The 23,326-nt window shown below is 56.9% G+C and overlaps 1 protein-coding gene across 1 annotated transcript in view; it reads right to left on the bottom strand.

Moving 5' to 3' along the window:
* LOC141972923 (eukaryotic translation initiation factor 3 subunit C-like) overlaps positions 1-23,326 on the bottom strand; it is a 53,283-nt gene that overhangs the window by 5,515 nt on the left and 24,442 nt on the right. Inside the window, 8 exon segments of the mRNA XM_074930985.1 lie at positions 526-889; positions 4,430-4,869; positions 6,560-6,653; positions 7,866-7,991; positions 9,799-9,940; positions 14,294-14,397; positions 18,693-18,865; positions 18,937-19,060. Coding sequence (XP_074787086.1) covers positions 526-889; positions 4,430-4,869; positions 6,560-6,653; positions 7,866-7,991; positions 9,799-9,940; positions 14,294-14,397; positions 18,693-18,865; positions 18,937-19,060 — 1,567 coding nt within the window.

Raw genomic sequence — 23,326 nt, 5'->3', positions numbered from 1 at the left:
ATCTTGAGACCCAAAACCGCCACCCCACAGCCCAAAACCGCCATCTTGAGGCCCAAAACCGCCATCTTGAGGCCCAAAACCGCCATCTTGAGACCCAAACCGCCATCTTGAGACCCAAAACCGCCATCTTGAGACCCAAAACCGCCATCTTGAGACCCAAAACCGCCATCTTGAGGCCCAGAACCGCCATCTTGAGACACAAACCCGCCATCTTGAGACCCAAAACCACCACCCCACAGCCCAAACCCGCCATCTCGAGACCCAAACCCACCACTCTAAGACCCAAACCGCCATCTTGAGGCCCAAAACCGCCATCTTGAGACCCAGAACTGCCATCTTGAGACCCAAACCCACCACCCTAAGACCCAAACCGCCATCTTGAGACCCAGAACCGCCACCCCACAGCCCAAAACCGCCATCTTGAGGCCCAAAACCGCCATCTCGAGACCCAAACCCGCCATCTTAAGCACGAAAGGCGCCACCCCGATACCCAAACCCCCCCCTCCTCTCTCCCTTCCCCCTCACCCAGCAGCGGCTGCCTCTCCCCGACGCGCAGCTGGTGGTGGAACTGTTTGCTGATCATCCTCCGCCGGGCGTCGAACTCGTGTGCCGCCATGTAAGGGATCTCCAACAACATGGCGGCCACCAGATAAACGCACTCGAGCAGCTCGAGGTTGACGTGCATGTGGAAGGGGACCTGACGCCGCTTCTCCACCTTCTCCTGCTCGGCGTTACGCTCCTGGAGGCTGCGCAGGAGCAGCCCTTGGCCCAGCAGCTCCTTGGCCCGCCCCGAGGACTGGATGTCCAGCAGCGCGTTGTGGGCGTCTTTGATGAGGCCTTGGCGGAAGGCGCAGATCCCCAGCTGGACCATGGTGCGGTTGTAGAGGATCTGTGGGGCGGGAGGAAATGTGGGGCGGGGAGGGAAATGTGGGGCGGGGAGGAAATGTGGGGCGGGGAGGAACGTTCGGAGGTGGAGAAGTTGGGTGAAAATGGGGTGGAAGAACCTTCAAAGATGGGGAAGTTGGGGGGCGGGAGAAAGATGTGGGGTGGGAGGAAACGTGGGGCGGGAGGAGGATGTGTGGGGCGGGAGGAGGAGGATGTGTGGGGCGGGAGGAGGGAGGTTGTGGGGCGGGAGGAATGTTCGAGGATGGAGAAGTTGGGTGAAAGAAGAATCTAAAGATGGAGAAGTTGTGGGGCAGGAGAGGGAGATGTGGGGCAGGAGAGGGAGATGTGGGGCAGGAGAGGGAGATGTGGGGCAGGAGAGGGAGATGTGGGGCAGGAGAGGGAGATGTGGGGCAGGAGAGGGAGATGTGGGGCAGGAGGAGGAGGATGTGTGGGGCGGGAGGAACATTCGAGGATGGAGAAGTTGGGTGAAAGAAGAATCTAAAGATGGAGAAGTTGTGGGGCGGGAGGATCTGTGGGGCGGGAGGAGGATGTGTGGGGCGGGAGGAGGGAGGTTGTGGGGCGGGGAGGAAATGTGGGGCGGGGAGGAACGTTCGGAGGTGGAGAAGTTGGGTGAAAATGGGGTGGAAGAACCTTCAAAGATGGAGAAGGTGGGGGGCGGGAGAAAGATGTGGGGCGGGAGGAAATGTGGGGCGGGAGGAGGATGTGTGGGGCGGGAGGAGGATGTGTGGGGCGGGAGGAGGATGTGTGGGGCGGGAGGAGGATGTGTGGGGCGGGAGGAGGAGGATGTGTGGGGCGGGAGGAGGAGGATGTGTGGGGCGGGAGGAGGAGGATGTGTGGGGCGGGAGGAGGAGGATGTGTGGGGCGGGAGGAACGTTTGGAGATGGAGAAGTTGGGTGAAAGAAGAATCTAAAGATGGAGAAGTTGTGGGGTGGAGAGGTTGTGGGGTGGAGAGGGAGATGTGGGGCAGGAGAGGGAGATGTGGGGCAGGAGAGGGAGATGTGGGGCAGGAGGAGGAGGATGTGTGGGGCGGGAGGAACATTCGAGGATGGAGAAGTTGGGTGAAAGAAGAATCTAAAGATGGAGAAGTTGTGGGGCGGGAGGATCTGTGGGGCGGGAGGAGGATGTGTGGGGCAGGAGGAGGTTGTGGGGCGGGGAGGAAATGTGGGGCGGGGAGGAACGTTCGGAGGTGGAGAAGTTGGGTGAAAACGGGGTGGAAGAACCTTCAAAGATGGAGAAGTTGGGGGGCGGGGAGGAGGATGTGTGGGGCAGGAGGAGGATGTGGGGCGGGAGGAAATGTGGGGCGGGGAGGAAATGTGGGGCGGGGAGGAAATGTGGGGCGGGGAGGAACGTTCGGAGGTGGAGAAGTTGGGTGAAAGAAGAGTCTAAAGATGGAGAAGTTGTGGGGCAGGAGGAGGATGTGTGGGGCGGGAAGAGGGAGGTTGTGGGGCGGGAAGAGGGAGGTTGTGGGGCAGGAGGAAATATGGGGCGGGAGGAACGTTTGAGGATGGAGAAGTTGGGTGAAAGAAGAATCTAAAGATGGAGAAGTTGTGGGGCGGGAGGAGATGTGGGGCGGGAGGAGGATGTGTGGGGCGGGAGGAGGATGTGTGGGGCGGGGAGGAACCTTCAAAGACGGGGAACTTGGGGGGCAGAGAGGTTGTGGGGCGGAGGATGGGTCTAGAGATGGAGAACTTGGGGGGCAGAGGGGGGGGGGTGGCCCCCCACAACCACTTGTGGGGCAGAGAAAACCCCAATAACCCCCCCCAGCACCACTTATGGGTCCCAAACCCCCCCATACACCCACTTATGGGTCCCAAAACCCCCCATACACCCACTTATGGGTCCCAGACCCCCCCCAACACCACTTATGGGTCCCAAACCCCCCCCAGCACCACTTATGGGTCCCAAAACCCCCCCCCAGCACCACTTATGGGTCCCAAACCCCACCCAACACCCCCCCAACACCACTTATGGGTCCCAACCCCCCCCCCAGCACCACTTATGGGTCCCAAACCCCACCCAACACCACTTATGGGTCCCAAACCCCCCCCAACGCCCCCCCAACACCACTTATGGGTCCCAACCCCCCCCCCAGCACCACTTATGGGTCCCAAACCCCCCATACACCCACTTATGGGTCCCAAAACCCCCCCAGCACCACTTATGGGTCCCAAACCCCCCCATACACCCACTTATGGGTCCCAAACCCCCCCATACACCCACTTATGGGTCCCAAACCCCCCCCCAGCACCACTTATCCAAACCCCCCATACACCCACTTATGGGTCCCAAACCCCCCCATACACCCGCTTATGGGTCCCAACCCCCCCCCAGCACCACTTATGGGTCCCAAACCCCCCCCCAGCACCACTTATGGGTCCCAAAACCCCCCTCAACACCCCCCAATACCCCCCATACACCCACTTATGGGTCCCAAACCCCCCCCCCAGCACCACTTACGGGTCCCCAAACCGCCCCCAACACCCCCCCAACACCACTTATGGGTCCCAAACCCCCCATACACCCGCTTATGGGTCCCAAACCCCCCCCCAGCACCACTTATGGGTCCCAAACCCCCCCCAACACCACTTATGGGTCCCAAACCCCCCTCAACACCCCCCCCAACACCACTTATGGGTCCCAAACCCCCCCAACACCCCCCCAACACCACTTATGGGTCCCAAACCCCCCCCAGCACCACTTATGGGTCCCCAAACCCCCCCCCAGCACCACTTATGGGTCCCAAACCCCCCATACACCGCTTATGGGTCCCAAACCCCCCCCCAGCACCACTTATGGGTCCCAAACCCCCCCCCAGCACCACTTATGGGTCCCCAAACCCCCCCCCAGCACCACTTATGGGTCCCAAACCCCCCATACACCCACTTATGGGTCCCAAACCCCCCCAGCACCACTTATGGGTCCCAAAACCCTCCTCAACACCCCCCAATACCCCCCATACACCTGCTTATGGGTCCCCAAACCCCCCCCAACACCACTTATGGGTCCCAAACCCCCCCCCAGCACCACTTATGGGTCCCAAACCCCCCCCCAGCACCACTTATGGGTCCCAAAACCCCCTCAACACCCCCCAAACCCCCCCCAACACCACTTATGGGTCCCAAACCCCCCCAGCACCACTTACGGGTCCCCAAACCCCCTCAACACCCCTCACAGCCCCCCATACACCCACTTACGGGTCCCAAAAACCCCCCTCAACACCCCCCAAACCCCCCCCCAACACCACTTATGGGTCCCAAAACCCCCTCAACACCCCCCAATACCCCCCATACACCCGCTTATGGGTCCCAAACCCCCCCCCAGCACCACTTATGGGTCCCAAACCCCCCCCCAGCACCACTTATGGGTCCCAAAACCCCCCTCAACACCCCCCAAACCCCCCCCCAACACCACTTATGGGTCCCCAAACCCCCCCCCAACACCACTTATGGGTCCCAAAACCCCCTCAACACCCCCCCAGCACCACTTATGGGTCTCCAAACCCCCCCAATAACCCCCCCCGAACCTGCACGGGTGGGTCGGCGTGCTGGATGTTATCCTGGAGGTGCGACATGAGCATGAGGTCGCGGGCCTGGTACCAGCGGCTGTGCAGGGCGTGGTGGTAGATGTGGCAGAGGATGGCGCAGGTGCGGATGCGGTCGGTGCGGTCCTTGGCGTAAACGTACTTACACAACCGCTCCATCAAGGCCGCCGAGTCTTCTTCTTCCTCTTCTTCCTCGTCCTCTTCTTCCTCCTCCTCACCCTCGTTTTTCTCGGTTTTCGGCGCCCGGGCGTCGCCCGCCCCACGGCGGTGAGCGCGGTAGTCGAATTTGTAGTAGGTGTGGAGGACGCGGCGGAGGTAAACGCGGCACAGCTCCTCCGTCGTGCCCTTCTCCTGCAGGTAGCGCTGGAGGCGGGCGATGATGGCGCACACCCGGGCCTCGTCCTTCAGGTGGTCGACGTATTCTGAGCCCGGGGTGGGACACGAAAAAATAAAAAAATAAAAAAATAGGGGGTGAGGAAGGACGGGAGGGGGTTCAAGGGGGGATTTGGGGGGTGGAGGGAAGGGTGTGGGGAGCTGGAAGGGGGTTTGGGACCTGTAAGGGGGTGTATGGGGGGGTTTGGGACCCATAAGTGGTGCTGGGGGGGGGTTGGGACCCATAAGTGGGTGTATGGGGCGGTTTGGGACCCATAAGTGGAGCTGGGGGGGGGTTGGGACCCATAAGTGGTGCTGGGGGGGGGGTTATGGGGGGTGTTGGGGGTTTTGGGACCCATAAGTGGTGCTGGGGGGGGGGGTTTGGGACCCATAAGTGGTTCTGGGGGGGGGGGTTTGGGACCCATAAGTGGAGCTGGGGGGGGTTTGGGACCCATAAGTGGAGCTGGGGGGGGGGGTTGGGACCCATAAGTGGGTGTATGGGGGGGTTTGGGACCCATAAGTGGTTCTGGGGGGGGTTTTGGGACCCATAAGTGGAGCTGGGGGGGGTTTGGGACCCATAAGTGGAGCTGGGGGGGGGGGTTGGGACCCATAAGTGGGTGTATGGGGGGGTTTGGGACCCATAAGTGGAGCTGGGGGGGGGGGGTTGGGACCCATAAGTGGGTGTATGGGGGGGTTTTGGGACCCATAAGTGGTGCTGGGGGGGGTTTGGGACCCATAAGTGGTGCTGGGGGGGGGGTTATGGGGGGTGTTGGGGGGTTTTGGGACCCATAAGTGGTGCTGGGGGGGGTTTGGGACCCATAAGTGGTGCTGGGGGGGTTTGGGACCCATAAGTGGAGCTGGGGGGGGGTTTGGGACCCATAAGTGGTGCTGGGGGGGGGGTTTGGGACCCATAAGTGGGTGTATGGGGGGTCTTGGGACCCATAAGTGGGAGCTGGGGGGGGGTTTGGGACCCATAAGTGTGGGGGGGGCTATGGGGGGTGATTGGGGTCCCCTCTGGCCCTCAAGTCCCTGTGGGGCTGCCTCCAGCCCCATAGATCCACCCCCAGCCCCACAGATCCCACCCAGCTTCCCTCTGCCCCTTAACATCCTCCTGCCCCACAGCTCTGCCCCATAGATCCTGCCCCACAGCCCCTGCCCCACAGCTCCACCCCACACCCCCTGCCCTATAGATCCTGCCCCACAGCTCCGCCCCACACCCCCTGCCCTATAGATCCTGCCCCACAGCTCCGCCCCATAGATCCCGCCCCACAGCTCCACCCCATAGATCCTGCCCCACAGCTCCTGCCCCATAGATCCTGCCCCACGGCCCCTGCCCCAGGGCCCCACCCCACAGCTCCTGCCCCATAGATCCCACCCCACAGCTCCCTCTGCCCCACAGCTCCTGCCCCACGGCCCCGCCCCATAGATCCTGCCCCACAGCTCCTGCCCCATAGATCCTGCCCCACAGCTCCACCCCACACCCCTGGCCCCATAGATCCTGCCCCACAGCTCCTGCCCCATAGATCCTGCCCCATGGCCCCTGCCCCAGGGCCCCACCCCACAGCTCCTGCCCCATAGATCCCACCCCACAGCTCCCTCTGCCCCACAGCTCTGGCCCACAGCTCCCTCTGCCCCACAGCTCCTGCCCCACGGACCTGCCCCATAGATCCTGCCCCATAGATGCCGCCCCACGGCCCCGCCCCATAGATCCTGCCCCACAGATCCCGCCCCACGGCGCACCCTGGGAGTGGGGGTCGGTGTTCTGCATGATCTTGGTGAACTCCTCGTCCATCCGCTCCACCAGCGTCAGGATGCAGCCGCGGACCCGCAGGGGCTGGGGGCAGCGACCCACAAGTGACCCACAAGTGACCCACAAGTGACCCACAAGTGACCCCCAGACCCACAAGTGACCCACCAAGTGACCCCCAGATCCATAAATGACCCACAAGTGACCCACAAGTGACCCCCAAGTGACCCCCAAGCGACCCCCAGATCCATAAATGACCCACAAGTGACCCACAAGTGACCCACAAGTGACCCCCAGACCCACAAGTGACCCACAAGCGACCCCCAGATCCATAAATGACCCACACGTGACCCACAAGTGACCCCCAAGTGACCCCCAAGTGACCCACAAGTGACCCACAAGTGACCCCCAGACCCACAAGTGACCCCCAAGCGACCCCCAGACCCACAAGTGACCCCCAAGCGACCCCCAGATCCATAAATGACCCCCAAGTGACCCCCAAGTGACCCCCAGACCCACAAGTGACCCACAACTGACCCCCAGACCCACAAGTGACCCCCAAGCGACCCCCAGACCCACAAGTGACCCACAAGTGACCCCCAGACCCCCAAGTGACCCCCAAGTGACCCCCAGACCTGCAAGTGACCCCCAAGTGACCCCAGATCCATAAATGACCCATAAGTGACCCCCAAGTGACCCCCAGACCCACAAGTGACCCCCAGACCCATAAATGACCCGTAAGTGACCCCCAAGTGACCCCAGACCCATAAATGACCCACAAGTGACCCCTGGGGGACCCACAAGTCACTTGCAGACCCACAACTGCCCCCCAACTCCCCCCCCAGCCCCCCAAGTGCCCCCCAAGTGCTCTCCCAGCCCCCCAAGTGACTCCAAATGCCCTCCAAGTGACCCCAAAGTGCCCCCCCAGCCCCCCCAGTGCCCCCCCAGCCCCCCAAGTGACCCCCAAGTGACCCCCCAGCCCCCCAAGTGCCCTCCCAGCCCCCCAAGTGCCCTCCCAGCCCCCCAAGTGACCGCAAATGCCCTCCAAGTGACCCCTAAGTGACCCCCCAGCCCCCCCAGTGCCCCTCCCAGCCCCCCAAGTGCCCCCCAAGTGCCCCCCCAGGCCCCCAAGTGCCTCCCCCAGCCCCCCAAGTGCCCTCCAAGTGCCTCCCCCAGCCCCCCCAAGTGCCTCCCCCAGCCCCCCAAGTGCCCCCCCAGCCCCCCAAGTGCCTCCCCCAGCCCCCCAAGTGCCTCCCCCAGCCCCCCAAGTGCCCCCCCAGCCCCCCAAGTGCCCCCCACCTGCTCGGGGTTGCTCAGGTTCTCCGACTCCTCCAGGATGTTCTCCCCGATGAAGATCTCGGGGTGCAGGAACAGCTCGTCCAGCAGCTCCTCGATGCAGCCCAGGCACTTCTGCCACAGCTCGGGCTGGGGGGGAAGCTCTGACCCACAGCGCCCCACGGCCTGCCCCATAGCGACCCACGGCCTGCCCCACGGCGACCCCCTGACACACCTCCCGACCCACAGCGCTGCCCCAAGGGCGCTTCTGCCACAGCTCAGGCTGCAAACGGCCACCTCTGACCCACAGCGCCCCACGGCCTGCCCCATAGCGCCCCACGGCCTGCCCCACAGCGACCCACGGCGACCCCCTGACACACCTCCTGACCCACAGCACTGCCCCAAGGGCGCTTCTGCCACAGCTCGGGCTGCAAACGGCCACCTCTGACCCACAGCGCCCCACGGCCTGCCCCATAGCGACCCACGGCCTGCCCCACAGCGACCCACGGCGACACCCTGACCCACAGCCTGACCCACGGCGTGCTTCTGCCACAGCTCGGGCTGCAAACAGCCACCTCTGACCCACAACGACCCACAGTGACCCACGGCCTGCCCCATAGCGACCAACAGCCTGCCCCATAGTGACCCACGGCGACCCCCTGACCCACCTCCTGACCCACAGCGCTGCCCCAAGGGCGCTTCTGCCACAGTTTGGGCTGGGGGAGAAGCTCTGACCCACAGCGCCCCACGGCCTGCCCCATAGTGACCCCCAGTGCTGCCCCACATCCTGCCCCATAGCTGTGCCCCACCCCCCCACCCCCCCCCCCCCACCTCCCACCCCCCAGGACCTCTCAACCTCCCCCCCCCAGCACTTTCTGCCCCACATCTCCTACCCCACACCTCCCGCCCCACAGCTCTGCCCCACACATCCTGCCCCACACATCCTGCCCTATAGCTCTGCCCCACACATCCTGCCCCACACCCCAGGACCTCTCAACCTCACCCCCCAGCACTTTCTGCCCCACATCTCCTACCCCACAGCTCCTACCCCAAATCTCCCGCCCCACAGCTCTGCCCCACACATCCTGCCCCACACATCCTGCCCCACACCCCAGGACCTCTCAACCTCCCCCCTGGCACTTTCTGCCCCACATCTCCTACCCCACAGCTCCTACCCCACACCTCCCGCCCCACAGCTCTGCCCCACACATCCTGCCCCACACATCCTGCCCCACACCCCAGGACCTCTCAACCTCCCCCCTGGCACTTTCTGCCCCACATCTCCTACCCCACAGCTCCTACCCCACACCTCCCGCCCCACAGCTCTGCCCCACACATCCTGCCCCACACATCCTGCCCCACACCCCAGAACCTCTCAACCTCCCCCCCCAGCACTTTCTGCCCCACATCTCCTACCCCACAGCTCCTACCCCACACCTCCCGCCCCACAGCTCTGCCCCACACATCCTGCCCCACACATCCTGCCCCACACATCCTGCCCCACACCCCAGGACCTCTCAACCTCCCCCCTGGCACTTTCTGCCCCACACCTCCTACCCCACAGCTCCTACCCCAAATTTCCTGCCCCACAGCTCTGCCCCACACATCCTGCCCCACACATCCTGCCCCACACATCCTGCCCCACACCCCAGGACCTCTCAACCTCCCCCCTGGCACTTTCTACCCCACATCTCCTACCGCACAGCTCCTACCCCAAATCTCCTGCCCCACATCTCCTACCCCACATCTCCTACCCCACACCTCCCGCCCCACAGCTCCTGCCCTATAGCTCTGCCCCACACATCCTGCCCCACACCCCAGGACCTCTCAACCTCCCCCCTGGCACTTTCTACCCCACATCTCCTACCGCACAGCTCCTACCCCACACCTCCCGCCCCACAGCTCTGCCCCACACCTCCTGCCCCACACATCCTGCCCCACACATCCTGCCCCACACCTTCATGTAGGTGGCCAGGTTGGGGTTGTAGTCGTAGAGGGACGCGATGATGTTGAACTTGATCTTCACCTCCAGCGCCACCCCCAGCCCGTTCTCGTTGGCGATTCCCACCAGCAGCTGCAGGAGCTCGATCTGCGCCGCGCTGTGGGGCAGAGCTATGGGGCAGCCCCACAACCACCCCCCGAAACGCCCCCAAACCCCCAAAATCCTCCCAAATCACCCCAAAAACTGACCTAAAACCCCCCAAAATGCCTCAAAACTGACCCGAAAACGCACCCAAAAGCCCCAAAAACGCCCCAAAAATGCCCCAAAACTGACCCCAAACCCCCCAGAAACGCCCCAAAACCCCCAGAAATGCCCCAAAACTGACCCAAAACCCCCCAAAATGCCTCAAAACCGCCCCAAAAACACCCCAAAAATGCCCCAAAACTGACCAAAACCCCCCAGAAACGCCCCAAAAATCCTCCCAAATCACCCCAAAACTCCCCCAGAAATGCCCCAAAAACTGACCTAAAACCCCCCAAAATGCCTCAAAACCGCCCCAAAAATGCCCCCAAAAGCCCCAAACTGCCCCAAAAATGCCCCAAAACTGACCCAAAACCCCCAGAAACGCCCCCAAAATCCTCCCAAATCACCCCAAAACTCCCCAAAAATGCCCCAAAAACTGACCTAAAACCCCCCAAAATGCCTCAAAACCGACCCAAAAACGCCCCCAAAAGCCCCAAAAACGCCCCAAAAATGCCCCAAAACTGACCCAAAACCCCCCAGAAACGCCCCAAAACCCCCAGAAATGCCCCAAAACTGACCCAAAACCCCCCAAAATGCCTCAAAACCGCCCCAAAAACACCCCAAAAATGCCCCAAAACTGACCCAAAACCCCCAGAAACGCCCCAAAAATCCTCCCAAATCACCCCAAAACTCCCCAAAAATGCCCCAAAAACTGACCTAAAACCCCCCAAAATGCCCCAAAAACGCCCCCAAAAGCCCCAAAAACACCCCAAAAATGCCCCGAAACTGACCAAAACGCGCCAAAACTGACCCAAAACCCCCCAGAAACGCCCCAAAAATCCTCCCAAATCACCCCAAAAATGCCCCAAAAACTGACCTAAAACCCCCTAAAATGCCTCAAAACCGCCCCAAAAACGCCCCCAAAAGCCCCCAAAACGCCCCAAAAATGCCCCGAAACTGACCAAAACGCCCCAAAACTGACCAAAACGCCCCAAAACTGACCCAAAACCCCCCAGAAACGCCCCAAAAATCCCCCCAAATCACCCCAAAACTCCCCAAAAATGCCCCAAAACCTGACCTAAAACCCCCCAAAATGCCCCAAAAACGCCCCCAAAAGCCCCAAAAACACCCCAAAAATGCCCCAAAACCGACCCAAAACCCCCAGAAACGCCCCAAAAATCCCCAGAAATGCCCCAAATCCCCCAAATTCACCAATTTTTCGCCAAGTCCTCGTCCAGAACGACCCAAAAACCCCGGAATTCGCCCCAAATCCCCCAAAATCCCAAATTTTCCCCAAATCCCCGTCCGGACAGACCCAAAATCCCCGGAATTCACCCCAAATCCCCCAAACCCCCAAATTTTCCCCAAATCCTGCTCCGGACAGACCCAAAATCCCCAGAATTCACCCCAAATCCCCCAAAACCCCAATTTTTCCCCAAATCCCCGTCTGGACAGACCCAAAATCCCCGGAATTCGCCCCAAATCCCCCAAAATCCCAAATTTTCCCCAAATCCCACTCCAGACAGACCCAAAATCCCCAGAATTCACCCCAAATCCCCCAAACCCCCAAATTTTCCCCAAATCCCGCTCCGGACAGACCCAAAATCCCCAGAATTCACCCCAAATCCCCCAAAACCCCAATTTTTCCCCAAATCCCCCTCCGGACAGACCCAAAATCCCCGGAATTCGCCCCAAATCCCCCAAATTCACTCCAAAATCTCATATTTTTACCCAAATCCACGTCTGGACAGACCCAAAATCCCTGGAATTCACCCCAAATCCCCCAAAATCCCAAATTTTCCCCAAATCCTGCTCCGGACAGACCCAAAATCCCCAGAATTCACCCCAAATCCCATAATTTTCCCCAAATCCCGCTCCGGACAGACCCAAAATCCCCAGAATTCACCCCAAATCCCCCAAAACCCCAATTTTTCCCCAAATCCCCGTCTGGACAGACCCAAAATCCCCGGAATTCGCCCCAAATCCCCCAAAATCCCAAATTTTCCCCAAATCCCGCTCCAGACAGACCCAAAATCCCCAGAATTCGCCCTAAATCCCCCAAAATCCCAAATTTTCCCCAAATCCTGCTCCGGACAGACCCAAAATCCCCGGAATTCACCCCAAATCCCATAATTTTCCCCAAATCCCCCTCCGGACAGACCCAAAATCCCCAGAATTCACCCCAAATCCCCCAAAACCCCAATTTTTCCCCAAATCCCCGTCTGGACAGACCCAAAATCCCCAGAATTCGCCCCAAATCCCCCAAAATCCCAAATTTTCCCCAAATCCCGCTCCGGACAGACCCAAAATCCCCGGAATTCACCCCAAATCCCATAATTTTCCCCAAATCCCCCTCTGGACAGACCCAAAATCCCTGGAATTCGCCCCAAATCCCCCAAACCCCCAAATTTTCCCCAAATCCCGCTCCGGACAGACCCAAAATCCCCAGAATTCGCCCCAAATCCCCAAATTTTCCCCAAATCCCCCTCTGGACAGACCCAAAATCCCCAGAATTCACCCCAAATCCCCCAAAACCCCAATTTTTCCCCAAATCCCCGTCTGGACAGACCCAAAATCCCCAGAATTCACCCCAAATCCCATAATTTTCCCCAAATCCCCCTCTGGACAGACCCAAAATCCCCAGAATTCACCCCAAATCCCCCAAAACCCCAATTTTTCCCCAAATCCCCGTCTGGACAGACCCAAAATCCCCGGAATTCACCCCAAATCCCCCAAACCCCCAAATTTTCCCCAAATCCCGCTCCGGACAGACCCAAAATCCCCGGAATTCGCCCCAAATCCCCCAAATTCACTCCAAAATCTCATATTTTTCCCCAAATCCCCCTCTGGACAGACCCAAAATCCCTGGAATTCACCCCAAATCCCCCAAACCCCCAAATTTTCCCCAAATCCCGCTCTGGACAGACCCAAAATCCCTGGAATTCGCCCCAAAATCCCCAAACCCCAAATTTTCCCCAAATCCCGCTCCGGACAGACCCAAAATCCTCAGAATTCACCCCAAATCCCATAATTTTCCCCAAATCCCCTCTGGACAGACCCAAAATCCCCAGAATTCACCCCAAATCCCCCAAAACCCCAATTTTTCCCCAAATCCCCGTCTGGACAGACCCAAAATCCCCGGAATTCGCCCCAAATCCCCCAAAATCCCAAATTTTCCCCAAATCCCGCTCCAGACAGACCCAAAATCCCGGAATTCACCCAAATCCCATAATTTTCCCCAAATCCCGCTCCAGACAGACCCAAAATCCCCAGAATTCGCCCCAAATCCCCCAAAATCCCAAATTTCCCCAAATCCCGCTCCGGACAGACCCAAAATCCCCGGAATTCACCCCCAAATCCCATAATTTTCCCCAAATCCCCCTCTGGACAGACCCAAAATCCCTGGAATTCACCCCAAATCCCCCAAAACCCCAATTTTTCCCCAATCCCCGTCTGGACAGACCCAAAATCCCGGAATTCACCCCAAATCCCCAAAATCCCAAATTTTCCCCAAATCCCGCTCCGGACAGACCCAAAATCCCCAGAATTCACCCCAAATCCCCAAAACCCCAATTTTCCCCAAATCCCCGTCTGGACAGACCCAAAATCCCCGGAATTCGCCCCAAATCCCCCAAAATCCCAAATTTTCCCCAAATCCCGCTCCAGACAGACCCAAAATCCCCGGAATTCACCCCAAATCCCATAATTTTCCCCAAATCCCGCTCCAGACAGACCCAAAATCCCCAGAATTCGCCCCAAATCCCCCAAAATCCCAAATTTTCCCCAAATCCCACTCCGGACAGACCCAAAATCCCCGGAATTCGCCCCAAATCCCCCAAATTCACTCCAAAATCTCATATTTTTCCCCAAATCCCCCTCTGGACAGACCCAAAATCCCTGGAATTCACCCCAAATCCCCCAAACCCCCAAATTTTCCCCAAATCCCGCTCCGGACAGACCCAAAATCCCTGGAATTCGCCCCAAATCCCCCAAACCCCCAAATTTTCCCCAAATCCCGCTCCGGACAGACCCAAAATCCTCAGAATTCACCCCAAATCCCATAATTTTCCCCAAATCCCCCTCTGGACAGACCCAAAATCCCTGGAATTCACCCCAAATCCCCCAAACCCCCAATTTTTCCCCAAATCCCCGTCTGGACAGACCCAAAATCCCTGGAATTCGCCCCAAATCCCCCAAACCCCCAATTTTTCCCCAAATCCCGCTCCGGACAGACCCAAAATCCCCGGAATTCGCCCCAAATCCTCACCGGTCCGTGCCCTTCTTGCCCCGCGCCTGCAGGATCTCGTTGAGTTTCTTGACGACGACGGCGACCGTGATCTCCGTCCCCTTGGCAAACATCTTGGGCTTCTCCTGCGCCCCACAAGTGGTCACTTAGGGGGCACCAGCCCCACGGCGTCGCCCCCAAAACACCCCGAAAACGCCCCAAAATGCTCCTCCAAACCAAAAACCTTCAAAAACACTCAAAAAAACCCTTTGGAAATGCCCCAAAACGCGCAAAAATGACCCCGAAATACATCGGAAGGGCCCCAAAAACCTTCAAAATGCCCCAAATGGCCCCAAAAACACGACAAAATGCCCCAAAAAAACCCAAAAATACACCCAAACGCCCCCAAAAAAACCACAAAATGCCCCAAAATGCCCCAAAAACACCCAAAAAACCCCTTGGAAATGCCCCAAAATGCGCAAAAATGACCCCGAAATACATCGGAAGGGCCCCAAAAACCTTCAAAATGCCCCAAATGGCCCCAAAAACACGACAAAATGCCCCAAAAAACCCAAAAATTCACCCAAACGCCCCAAAACGACCCCAAAAAAACCACAAAACGCCCCAAAACGCCCCAAAATCCCTTCAAAACGCCCCAAAAATACCCCAAAATGGCCCCAAAAAAACCCTCAAAATGCCCCAAAACCCCCCAAAATGTCCCAAAAACTTCACAAAAAATGCCCCAAAATGCCCCAAAACCCCCCAAAATGCTCCTCCAGACCCAAACAACCCAAAATCCCCCATTTTCCCCAAAACCCCCTGATTTCACCCCAAAACCCCCCTCAGCCCCAAACCCCCCTGATTTTGCCCCAAACCCCCTGATTTTGCCCCAAAGCCCCCGATTTTGCCCCAAAGCCCCCGATTTTGCCCCAACCCCCCAATTTTGCCCCAAACCCCCCGATTTTGCCCCAAAACCCCCCGATTTTGCCCCAAAACCCCCCGATTTCTCCCAAAACCCCCCGATTTCACCCCAAACATGCCAATTTTCCCCCAATTTTGTCCCAAAATCCCCTGATTTCCCCAAAACCCCATTTCCCCCCAAAATCCCCTGATTTCCCCTCAAACTCCCTGATTTTCCCCCAAACATCCCCAAAACCCACAGAATTTGCCCCAAAACGGCTGGATTTCGCCCCCCAAACCCCCAATTTCCCCCCCAAACATCCCCAAAACCCCTGATTTCCCCCAAAATCCCCTGATTTCCCCCAAAACCCCCCAATTTCCCCCGTATTTTGCCCAAAACCCCCCAATTTCCCCCCAATATCCCCAAAACCGCCGGATATTGCCCCAAACCCCCCAATTTCCCCCAAAACCGCCAGATTTCGCCCCAAAACCGCCAGATTTCGCCCCAAAACCCCCCAATTTGCCCCAAAACCCCCCAATTTGCCCCAAAACCCCCCAATTTCCCCCGTATTTTGCCCAAACCCCCCGATTTCCTCCCAATATGCCCAAAACCACCGGATTTTGCCCCAAACCCCCCAATTTGCCCCAAAACCCCCCAATTTGCCCCAAACCCCCCCAATTTGCCCCATATTTTGCCCAAAACCCCCTGATTTCCCCCAATATCCCCAAAACCGCCGGATTTTGCCCCAAAACCCCCCAATTTGCCCCAAAACCCCCCAATTTCCCCCAAAACCCCCCAATTTCCCCCAAAACCCCCCAATTTGCCCCCAAAACCCCCCAATTTGCCCCATATTTTGCCCAAAACCCCCTGATTCCACCCCAACCCCCCCGATTTCCCCCCAATATGCCCAAAACCACCGGATTTTGCCCCAAACCCCCCAATTTGCCCCAAAACCGCCAGATTTTGCCCCAAAACCGCCGGATTTTGCCCAAAACCCCCCAATTTGCCCCAAAACCCCCAATTTCCCCCAAACATCCCCAAAACCCCCCAATTTCCCCCAAACCCCCCAATTTCCCCCCAAACCCCCCAATTTCCCCCATATTTTGCCCAAAACCCCCCGATTCCACCCCAAACCCCCCGATTTCCCCCCAATAATGCCCAAAACCACCGGATTTTGCCCCAAAACCCCCCAATTTGCCCCAAACATCCCCAAAACCCCCCAATTTCCCCCCAAAACCCCCAATTTCCCCCATATTTTGCCCAAAACCCCCCGATTTCCTCCCAATATCCCCAAAACCGCCGGATTTTGCCCCAAACCCCCCAATTTCCCCCAAAACCCCCCAATTTCCCCCAAAACCCCCCAATTTCCCCCAAAACCCCCCAATTTCCCCCCAAAACCCCCCAATTTCCCCCGTATTTTGCCTAAAACCCCCTGATTCCACCCCAACCCCCCCGATTTCCCCCCAATATGCCCAAAACCACTGGATTTTGCCCCAAACCCCCCAATTTGCCCCAAAACCGCCGGATTTTGCCCCAAAACCGCCGGATTTTCCCCAAAACCCCCGGATTTGCCCCAAACCCCCCAATTTGCCCCAAAACCCCCCAATTTGCCCCAAAACCCCCCAATTTCCCCCATATTTTGCCCAAAACCCCCTGATTTCCCCCCAATATCCCCAAAACCGCCGGATTTTGCCCCCAAACCCCCCAATTTGCCCCAAAACCCCCCAATTTGCCCCAAAACCCCCAATTTGCCCAAAACCCCCCAATTTCCCCCCAAAACCCCCCAATTTCCCCCCAAAACCCCCCACTTTCCCCAAAACCCCCCAATTTCCCCAAAACCCCCCACTTCCCCCCCACTTTGCCCAAAACCCCCCAATTTCCCCCAAAACCCCCCAATTTCCCCCAAAACCCCCCAATTTCCCCCCAAAACCCCCCAATTTCCCCATATTTTGCCCAAAACCCCCCGATTCCACCCCAAACCCCCGATTTCCCCCCAATAATGCCCAAAACCACCGGATTTTGCCCCAAAAACCCCCCAATTTGCCCCAAACATCCCCAAAACCCCCCAATTTCCCCCCAAAACCCCCCAATTTCCCCCATATTTTGCCCAAAACCCCCCGATTTCCTCCCAATATCCCCAAAACCGCCGGATTTTGCCCCAAACCCCCCAATTTCCCCCAAAACCCCCCAATTTCCCCCCAAAACCCCCCAATTTCCCCCCAAAACCCCCCAATTTCCCCAAAACCCCCCAATTTGCCCCAAAACCCCCCAATTTGCCCCATATTTTGCCCAAAACCCCCTGATTCCACCCCAACCCCCCCGATTTCCCCCCAATATGCCCAAAACCACCGGATTTTGCCCCAACCCCCCCAATTTGCCCCCAAACCCCCCAATTTGCCCCAAAAGCCCCCAATTTGCCCCAAAAGCCCCCAATTTGCCCCAAAAGCCCCCAATTTGCCCCAAAAGCCCCCAATTTGCCCCAAAAGCCCCCAATTTGCCCCAAAAGCCCCCAATTTGCCCCAAAAGCCCCCAATTTGCCCCAAAAGCCCCCAATTTCCCCCCAAACCCACCAATTTCCCCCAAAACCCACCAATTTCCCCCCAAACATCCCCAAAACCCCCCAATTTCCCCCAAAACCCCCAATTTGCCCCATATTTTGCCCAAAACCCCCTGATTCCACCCCAACCCCCCCGATTTCCCCCCAATATGCCCAAAACCGCCGGATTTTGCCCCAAAACCCCCCAATTTGCCCCAAACATCCCCAAAACCCCCCAATTTCCCCCCAAAACCCCCCAATTTCCCCCGTATTTTGCCCAAAACCCCCCGATTTCCTCCCAATATCCCCAAAACTGCCGGATTTTGCCCCAAAACCCCCCAATTTCCCCCAAAACCCCCCAATTTCCCCCAAAACCCCCCCACTTCCCCCCACTTTGCCCAAAACCCCCAATTTCCCCCCAAACCCCCCAGTTCCCCCAAAACCCCCCAATTTCCCCCCAAAACCCCCCAATTTCCCCCCAAAACCCCCCAATTTCCCCCGTATTTTGCCTAAAACCCCCTGATTCCACCCCAACCCCCCCGATTTCCCCCCAATATGCCCAAAACCACTGGATTTTGCCCCAAACCCCCCAATTTGCCCCAAAACCGCCGGATTTTGCCCCAAAACCGCTGGATTTTCCCCAAACCCCCGGATTTGCCCCAAAACCCCCAATTTGCCCCAAAACCCCCCAATTTGCCCCAAAACCCCCCAATTTCCCCCATATTTTGCCCAAAACCCCTGATTTCCCCCCAATATCCCCAAAACCGCCGGATTTTGCCCCAAACCCCCCAATTTGCCCCAAAACCCCCCAATTTGCCCCAAAACCCCCCAATTTGCCCCAAAACCCCCCAATTTCCCCCAAAACCCCCCAATTTCCCCCCAAAACCCCCCAATTTCCCCAAAACCCCCCAATTTCCCCCCAAAACCCCCCCACTTCCCCCCCACTTTGCCCAAAACCCCCCGATTTTGCCCAAAACCTCCCGATTTTCCCCCAAAACCCCCACCTTGACCAGCGGCGCCCCGCCCTTGACCTTCTCCCACTCGCCGCCTTCGTCGCCCTCCTCCTCCTCCTCGTACTTGCGGCTCTTGCGGTCGTGCTTCTTTTTCGCTTTTTCCTCCCGTTTTTTCTCCCCGCTCTTCTTATCCTCGTCCCTACGGCACCGACCCCGACCCCCCCCTCAGCGGGGGGGTCCCCGTGTCCCCCCATATCCCCCCCCCCGGCGTTAATTTTTGGGGCGAAACCCTCACTTTTTCAAAATTTCGACGCCAGCGACGTGTACTTCCCGTCGTCTTCGTCCGACTCCGAATCCGACTCCGAATCCGACTCCCCCCAATCTTCCTCCGAGTCCGACTCCTCCTCTTCCTCCTCCTCCTATGGGGCAGGGCGGGGGGCACTTAGGGGGCAGCCCCGCGCCCCCCAAGTGCCCCCCAAGTGCCCCCCCCCCCCTCACGCTACCTCCAGTTTCTTCAGGAACCTTCCGCGGGCGTCGCCCCCCGTCTCCTTCTTCTTGAGGAAGGCTCCGGCGCCGTCGTCGTCCTCGTCCGAGGAGGAGGAAGAGGAGGAGGAGGAGGAGCCTGCGGGGGGGGGGGTGCGTGGTCACACCGCCCCCCCCCGGACCCTTTCTCGCGGGTTTTCGGGTTGGGGTTTTTTTTTTTTTTTTTTCAAGCAGGTTCTCACGTTTCTTGACCCATTTTTCCCACTCCTCGCCCAATTTTCCCACTTCTCGACCCATTTTTCCCCTTTTTCCCACTTCTTGACCCATTTTCCCCACTTCTCGACCCATTTTTCCCCTTTTTCCCATTTCTTGACCTTTTTCCCCACTTCTTGACTTTTTCCCTTTTTTCCCACTTCTTGACCCATTTTTCCCATTTCTCGACCCATTTTTCCCCTTTTTCCCACTTCTCGACCCATTTTTCCCCTTTTTCCCATTTCTTGACCCATTTTTCCCCTTTTTCCCACTTCTTGACCCATTTTTCCCCCTTTTCCCACTTCTTGACCCATTTTTCCCCCTTTTCCCACTTCTTGACCCATTTTTCCCCCTTTTCCCACTTCTTGACCCATTTTTTCCCATTTCTTGACCCATTTTTCCCCTTTTTCCCACTTCTTGACCTTTTTTCCCCTTTTTCCCCACTTCTTGACCTTTTTTCCCCTTTTTCCCCACTTCTTGACCTTTTTTCCCCTTTTTCCCCACTTCTTGACCTTTTTTTCCCCTTTTTCCCACTTCTTGACCCATTTTTCCCATTTCTCGACCCATTTTCCCCCTTTTTCCCATTTCTCGACCCATTTTTCCCCTTTTCCCACTTCTCGACACGTTTTTCCCCTTTTTCCCACTTCTCGACCCGTTTTTCCCATTTCTCGACCCATTTTCCCCTTTTTCCCATTTCTCGACCCATTTTTCCCTTTTCCACTTCTTGACCTTTTTTTCCCTTTTTCCCCACTTCTTGACCTTTGTTTCCCCTTTTTCCCACTTCTCGACCCTTTTTTCCCACTTCTCGACCCATTTTTCCCACTTCTCGACCCTTTTTTCCCACTTCTCGACCCTTTTTTCCCACTTCTCGACCCATTTTTCCCACTTCTCGACCCATTTTTCCCACTTCTCGACCCATTTTTCCCACTTCTCGACCCATTTTCCCCTTTTTCCACTTCTCAACCCATTTTTCCCCTTTTCCCCACTTCTCGACCCATTTTTCCCCTTTTTCCCACTTCTCGACCCATTTTTCCCCTTTTTCCCACTTCTCGACCCATTTTTCCTCTTTTTCCCACTTCTCGACCCATTTTTCTTTTTCCCATTTCTCGACCCATTTTTCCTCTTTTTCCCATTTCTCGACCCATTTTTCCCTTTTTCCCACTTCTCGACCCATTTTTCCTCTTTTTCCCATTTCTCGACCCATTTTCCCCTTTTTCCCATTTCTCGACCCATTTTTCCCCTTTTTCCCATTTCTCGACCCATTTTTCCTCTTTTTCCCATTTCTCGACCCATTTTTCCCCTTTTTCCCACTTCTTGCCCCATTTTTCCCATTTCTCGCCCCGTTTTTCCCGTTTCTCCCACTTCTCGCCCCAGTTCTCCCCTTTCTCGACCCATTTTTCCTGTTTTCCCCATTTCTCACCCAATTTTTCTCCTTTTTCCCATTTCTCACCCAATTTTTCTCCCTTTTCCCCATTTCTCCCCCCGTTTTCCCCATTTTTTCCCATTTCTCCCATTTCTCACCCCATTTCCCCCCCCCCCCATTTCCCACCTTCCGAGTCCCGACTCTTCTTCTCCTCGTCCTCGTCCGACAGCTCCGGGTTCTGCCAAAACCCCCAAAGTGACCCAAAACGGCCAAAAATCCCCAAAGTGACCCAAAACGGCCAAAAATCCCCAAAGTGACCCAAAACGGCCAAAAATCCCCCCAAAATGACCCAAAACGGCCAAAAATCCCCCTAAGTGACCCAAACGGCCAAAAATCCCCCTAAGTGACCCAAAACGGCCAAAAATCCCCCCAAGTGACCCAAAACCCCCCAAAGTGACGCAAAATAGCCAAAAATCCCCCCAAAATGACCCAAAAGAGCCAAAAATCCCCCCAAAGTGACCCCAAACCCCCCAAAACGACCCAAAATGGCCAAAAACGCCAAAACCAGCCCAAATCTAGCCCAAAGGGGCATAAACCACCCCAAAAAGACCCAAAATGGCCAAAAATCCCCCCAAAGTGTCCCAACCCCCCCCAAAGGGGCCTAAAATGCCCCAAAACAGCTTAAAAGGGCCCAAAACCCCCCAAATGGGCCAAAAACGGGCTCAAAACACTCCAGACAGACCCAAAAGGGCCAAAAATGCCCCCAAGTGACCCAAAAAACCCCCGAAAACACCTTAAAAGGGCCCAAAAAAAACACCAAAAGGGGCAAAAATCCCCCAAAATGACCACCAAACCCCCCTAAGTGACCCCCAAAAAAGCCCAAAAAGGGCCAAAAAACCCCCAAAACACCTTAAAAGGACCCAAAACACCCCCAAAAGTGACCCAAAACACCCCCAAAAGGGACAAAAAAACCCCAAAACACCTTCAAAGGGCCTAAAAGTGACACAAAACACCGCAAAAGTGACACAAAAATCCCCAAAACGCCTTCAGAGGCCCCAAAGTGACCCCCAAAAAACCTAAAAAGGCCAAAAAATCACCAAAACGCCTTCAAAGGCCCCAAAACGCCTTCAAAGGCCCCAAAACGCCTTCAAAGGCCCCAAAACGCCTTCAAAGGCCCCAAAAACGCCTTCAAAGGCCCCAAAACGCCTTCAAAGGCCCCAAAACGCCTTCAAAGGCCCCAAAACGCCTTCAAAGGCCCCAAAACGCCTTCAAAGGCCCCAAAGTGACCCCCAAAAAACCCAAAAAGGCCAAAAAAAACCCCAAAACGCCTTCAAAGGCCCCAAAACGCCTTCAAAGGCCCCAAAACGCCTTCAAAGGCCCCAAAACGCCTTCAAAGGCCCCAAAACGCCTTCAAAGGCCCCAAAAACGCCTTCAAAGGCCCCAAAACGCCTTCAAAGGGCCCAAAGTGACCCCCAAAAAACCCAAAAAGACCAAAAAATCACCAAACGCCTTCAAAGGCCCCAAAACGCCTTCAAAGGCCCCAAAACGCCTTCAAAGGCCCCAAAACGCCTTCAAAGGCCCAAAAACGCCTTCAAAGGCCCAAAAACGCCTTCAAAGGCCCAAAAACGCCTTCAAAGGCCCCAAAACGCCTTCAAAGGCCCAAAAACGCCTTCAAAGGCCCCAAAACGCCTTCAAAGGCCCCAAAACGCCTTCAAAGGCCCCAAAACGCCTTCAAAGGCCCCAAAGTGACCCCCAAAAAACCCAAAAAGGCCAAAAAAAAACCCCCCAGAAGAACCCAAAAGTGACCCAAACCGCCCCGGAGCGAGCCCGAAACCCCACCTGGCGGTAGGAGCTGAGGTGCGCCTCGTAGTCGCGGTTGTGTTTGCGGATTTTCTGGCGCAGGGTGCTCAGCGCCTTCGCGTTGTTCTTGTTCATCTTCTTCTTGCCCTCCTTGTCCTCCCACAGCTGCCAAAAACGCCAACAAATCCGGAAAACGGCGCTTCCCGCCCCAAAAATACCCCAAATCGGGGAAAACGTGGGCGGAAAAACGCGGAAAAAATACCCCAAGTCTTCTTCCCGCCCCGCGGATTTCCCAAATCGGCCAAAATTTGGACGTAAAATGAGGCAAAAAACCCTCAGATTTTCTTCCTGCCCCAAAAATCCCCCAAATCAGCCAAAATTTGGACATAAAATGAGGCAAAAAAACCCAAAATTTTCTTCCCGCCTTGCAGATTGCCCAAAATCTGGACGTAAAATGAGGCAAAAAACCCCAAATCTTCTTCCTGCCTCACAGATTTCCCAAAATTGGCCAAAATTTGGAGGTAAAATGAGGCAAAAAACCCTCAGATTTTCTTCCCGCCCTGCAGATTGCCCAAAATTGGTCAAAATTTGGAAATAAAATGAGGCAAAACCCCCTCAAATTTTCTTCCTGCCCCCAAAATCCCCCAAATCAGCCAAAATTGAGGTAAAATGAGGCAAAAACCCCAAAATTTTCTTCCCGCCCTGCAGATTGCCCAAAATTGGCCAAAATTTGGACATAAAATGAGGCAAAAAACCCCAAATTTTCTTCCTGCCTCACAGATTTCCC

Source organism: Athene noctua, chromosome 37, assembly GCF_965140245.1.
Source record: "Athene noctua chromosome 37, bAthNoc1.hap1.1, whole genome shotgun sequence".
In the NCBI taxonomy this organism is placed as follows: Eukaryota; Metazoa; Chordata; class Aves; order Strigiformes; family Strigidae; genus Athene; species Athene noctua.
The sequence above is the reverse complement of the archived record's forward strand: the minus strand, read 5'-3'. Positions and strand labels throughout refer to the sequence as shown.